Source organism: Solanum dulcamara, chromosome 6, assembly GCF_947179165.1.
Source record: "Solanum dulcamara chromosome 6, daSolDulc1.2, whole genome shotgun sequence".
Lineage (NCBI taxonomy): Eukaryota > Viridiplantae > Streptophyta > Magnoliopsida > Solanales > Solanaceae > Solanum > Solanum dulcamara.
In genome coordinates this window covers 69,462,333-69,467,147 of record NC_077242.1, presented here as the reverse complement: position 1 = coordinate 69,467,147, position 4,815 = coordinate 69,462,333, and the positions used below count along the sequence as shown (strand labels likewise).

Sequence of the window (4,815 nt, the reverse complement as noted above, 5' to 3'; positions counted from 1 at the left end):
CCTCAACGTACCTGAGGTTTTTTGGAATTTTTCCTCCCAGGATAGAACGATTTACTCACCAAAATAGAGATACTGCAAATTCTGGTGACTACGAACCACTCGAAGGCTGTATATCACACAAGTTTTAGGAAGTGCAAAAAGAAGAAGAAGATGTTATTTCAGAAATTTCGTATGGAACATTCTGAGGATTAACAGATATATATAGACTGTTTACACCTTTTAAGAAAAGGCACATGTTGGGAAAAGGTTTGCAACTTTTCGGACAAGGTTGCAACCTTTCAAAAAATCCGTTGGAAAAATGGAGGAAAATATTTTTAAATTAATCTGGAAAAGAAACGGATCGTGGGTCACGGGTCGGGATTTTTTCACTTAATTAATTAATTGAATAAATAATATTAATTAATTAAAATTTAAAGAAAATTTGGTTCAAAAAGATTATCAATCAATCATATCAATTGACCAAATCCAAATCTAAATCCAAAGCCAAAGCCGAAGCAGTAGCCGTAGTCGGAGCCGAGCGAGCGATGACGACGATGGCGCGAGGGAAGACCCTCTTCTTGACCCTTTAGCAACATGAAGGAGTGCTTCTACTTTTAAGTAGGAGACTTTTCCTTAACTTATTTCATAAAGCAAGAGAGAACATATCATTTTTCCCTCCACTTCTTTTTCCCTTAATTTCTCATTCAAACTAACAATTAAACCCAACAATCCCCCACATGAATGGGGAATGTCTACAAGATAAAGGAATGCACGGTTAAGTGTGTGATATACAAGCGAAGATTAATTGCATTTGGACAAGAAGTTTGTGAGTAGACTGGATAAGATCAACTATCAGGTAGAACGAAGATCAAGAAAACAAGCCAACTCTTAAAAGTAAACAAGTATGGTGGAACTTTACATTTATTAGTTCCTTAGCTTTCCCTTCAGTCTTGCAAAGCAAAGTATTGATGTCAAATGGAGCCAACTCGTCATGTCCGTTAAGAATGTGAAGTAGGCATTCCTCCAAGAACGGTTGACAATTAAACATCCCAAGAATCCCCAAAATGCGATAGAGAAACCTAGCACCATTGATATATAGAACTCCAGAGATAGGAACTCCTCATAATCATCATGTTCTTGTGGATTGGTTTTGCTGCCAGGATCGATACGAGGGCTAGGAAGAGCATATCCTGGACACTCTTGAAGAGGAGGACCGCAGAGTTGAGCATTATCACTGTAGGATGATCTATCAAAACTTTGCAATTGAGTGCTTGACGGAATTCTCCCTGTTAAGTGGTTGTTCGACAAGTCCAACACACTAAGAAAAGTCAAATTAGCAAGGCCCGGAGGGATCACACCAGAAAGTTGGTTTCTTGACAAGTCAAGAGACTCCAACATCTTCATTTGACCAATTCCTTCAATGACACTTCCATTCAGATCATTTCTTGAAAGGTTCAAAGATTTCAATCCTCTCATCTCGGCGATTTCTTCAGGAACCCCTCCAACCAATTCATTACTTGAAAGATCAATAGTCTTCAGATATATTAAAGGATTCTTGTACTCAGACTCTTGGTTTTTCCATTGAACCAATAGGTCACCAATATATGAGTAACTGCGAGGATATTTACCATAGAAACCTTGGACTATAAATTCCATTGGCTCACCAGTATTATTATCTTGATACAATATGGTAAAATTGTTGAAGCAATGTGGAATTTTCCCCGATAATCCATTTGCTGAAAGGTCCAGTATCTGAAGAAATTGAAGCTGACAGATAATTGATGGTATGCTGCCATACAATCTGTTGAACCGCAGGCTTAGAATGCGCAAATTGAGTAGATCAGTCCCTATCCATGCTGGGATACTTCCTGTCAACTTATTCCCTCCAAGATCCAAGATTTGCAACTGCTGACATTGTGAAAAAGAAGGCAACATTCCACTAAAACTGTTCTGGCGTATGTATAACGCCTTCAAATTAGTCAAGGAACCCATTGAATGTGGAACTTCTCCAGAGAAATTGTTATAGGCTAGATTAAGAACAGATAGAATAGTCATATTCATCCAACAATCAGGAAGTTCTCCTGAGAATTGGTTGCGTGACAAGTCAAGAGAAGTGAGGGATGTTCTACTTTGACAAATTGAAAAGATGGATCCGAAAAACTGATTTTTATGCAGGTAAAATATTTGGACATTGGTAGGGACTAGCGGCAAAGGCCCTGAAAAGTTGTTAGAGCTTAAATCTATAACCATGTAACCATATGTATTCTCTATTAAGTCAGACACTCTTCCACTGATTTGGTTGTTTGAGAGATTCAAGATCTTGAGATCGGAGGGGAAACCAGAGAACCAACTTGGAAGTGTGTCTGAAATACTTGCAAGAGAAATATCAAGAACAGTATAGTTATTTTGATTTTGAAGCCATTTTGGGAAAGAAGGTCCCAAATTGCAAGACGGAAGGCTTATAACTTGTAGCTGAAAAGGAGGAAGCCAATCGAAGCTCATCTTTAGAGCCAATGAGTTGAATGACAAGTCCAAATCCACTAAACTGGAAAGGTTTGAAAGGTGGGACTCAGTGATTATACCCTTCAGGACATTATAAGAGGCATCAAAACTTTCCAGGTTCGATAGTTTCCCCATACTTTCTGGTAATCCTTCCAGTCTATTGGATGAGACATCCAAAATTCTAAGCTGTGAAAGTTCTCCAATACCTTGTGGTATCCTCCCTTGAAATTGATTAGAGCCAAGATGCAACTCTATCAATGATGGAAACAATGCTAAATCTGGTAATGGCCCTCTCATTTGGTTATCAGAAAAATCCAGATACTCAAGCCTAGAAACTTGTCCCGCTCTTTCCATGAAAAAACCATTCAGCACATTTTCCTGCAGGTATAATTTCTTCAAGGATGAAAATCTTGTGACATTAACAACTGAACCAAATAACAAGTTGTCGTTCAACCCCAAAACCTCAAGTGATTTCCTACTGCCTGATAACCTGAGAAACAACTCAGGAAGCCATTGGTCTGTCCGAGTGTTAGACATGTCCAGATGACGTAAACGTGTCAAATTCCCAAATGAACTGGGAACCCCACCTTTAATCTCAAAGTTATTAGCAAGATTAAGATGTTCAAGATACATCAAGCTCCCAAAGCGATCATCAATTTGACCGATGAGTTGATTATAAGTGAGGTCAATGCTAGTTAGGCTTGTGCTAAAATTGAATAACCAGCTATATTCAGATGAAGAAGAAAACTCATTACAACATAAATGAAGAACAGAAAGAGAGATGAAAGAAGAATTGGCTAAATCAGCTTGAGATGGAACCAACTTAGAGAGTCCACAACCACTCAAGTCCAGTTCTTTCAATGAAGGGACCTTAGTTATCTCTTGAAACCAATTGTTTACTTGGAAGTTGCTAGAACTCAGACTCAAAAACTCTAGAGAAGACATACGAGAAAGCCATCTAAGGTCCTTCACTATAAGATTATTGTTTCCAAGATCAAGAGTCCTTAAAGAAGTTAGATTCTGGAACTGTATTGGAATTACACCAGAAAAAAAAGAAGATGAGAGGTTCAAGTACTCTAGTCTCTTAAGGGAGCCTATGAATCTTGGTATTTCACTTCTTTCAAATTCATTCACACTGAGGTCCAAGAAATTTAAGTACTCCAACTCAAGCAGAGAAGGGCTAAGCTTACCTGTCAATCTTGGAGCAAAACAAGCACTGGTAGAACAAGTAAACTCATTGTGTAGATCAAGAACAGTTACATGACCTGTTCTTCTGTCACATTCAATACCCTTCCATTTGCAGCATTCTTGTTTATCTTCTTCATCACCCCATGTGGATAAATGATCAAAAAAATCAATAAGGCCTCTTTTGAACTCAAGAAGGGCATCTCTCTCCTTATCTAAACACAGGGTCTTGTTACCTGTTAATCCAAAAGATGTCTCTAGGAACAGTAGAGACAAAGTAACAAGGAACTGAGCTAACCTTACATATTTCCATTTGTCCATTGTTTTTCGCTTGAAACTTTGACCAATAAGCAACTAATATATGTATATCTTTACCATTGACTAGGTCTTCCATGTGCTTTTTTTTTTCAGGGGTGAGAATATATATATATATTTACCATTGACTAGGTCTTCCAAGTATCTATGTACTTTCCTAGACAAGTGTCCCATCTGATTTTTCTCCCCCTTGGGCAAGTTGCATAAACAAGTACATGGAAACTTCTAAAAAAAAAAGGCTAAGGGTATGTTTGGTATGAAGGAAAGTGTTTTCCATGGAGAATGTTTTTTGGAAAATAAGTTGGTTTCTAACTTATTTTCTCATGTTTGGTTGGTGACTAGAAAATATTTTTTATTATTTGATTGGTGAACGAAAAATATTTTCCAGAAAATATCTTTTATTATTAGCTAGAGAGTAGAAAATATGTTTTAGAAAAATAGTTTTTGACATGAAAATCAACTTCATTAATTGATTCGAGACCTGACCCCGACATTCGAATCGAAATTCGACCCCGACAATCAATTCGGGATCCAACCATGATGATTGATATGGAATTCAACCCCAATCTCCGACCTTGGAGCTGACCCGACTTTCGATCCGAGAATCGACATTCAAATTGGTATACAACCCTCAATCCTAACTTTCAAATCGAAATTTGATTTTTTTTAAAAATAATTTTTTTTTTTTTTGGGGGGGGGGGGGAGGGGTCGGGGTTAGGGGTGGAGTAAGAAAAATGAAATTTTCATAATTTAAAATATTTTTCAAAAATAAACTTTTAAATTTTTTTTGTGGGGGAGGGGAGCTGGTAGGGGGGTCGAGATAGAAATGGGGTA

General features: G+C 37.6%; 1 protein-coding gene across 1 annotated transcript; it reads right to left on the bottom strand.

The window, feature by feature from the left end:
• Positions 1-847: 847 nt before the first annotated feature.
• LOC129891332 (receptor-like protein EIX1) lies at positions 848-4,052 on the bottom strand. The gene has a single exon (XM_055966651.1). It carries the CDS (start codon positions 3,985-3,987, stop codon positions 904-906), a length of 3,084 nt encoding a protein of 1,027 aa, XP_055822626.1. The 5' UTR covers positions 3,988-4,052; the 3' UTR covers positions 848-903.
• Positions 4,053-4,815: the final 763 nt, after the last annotated feature.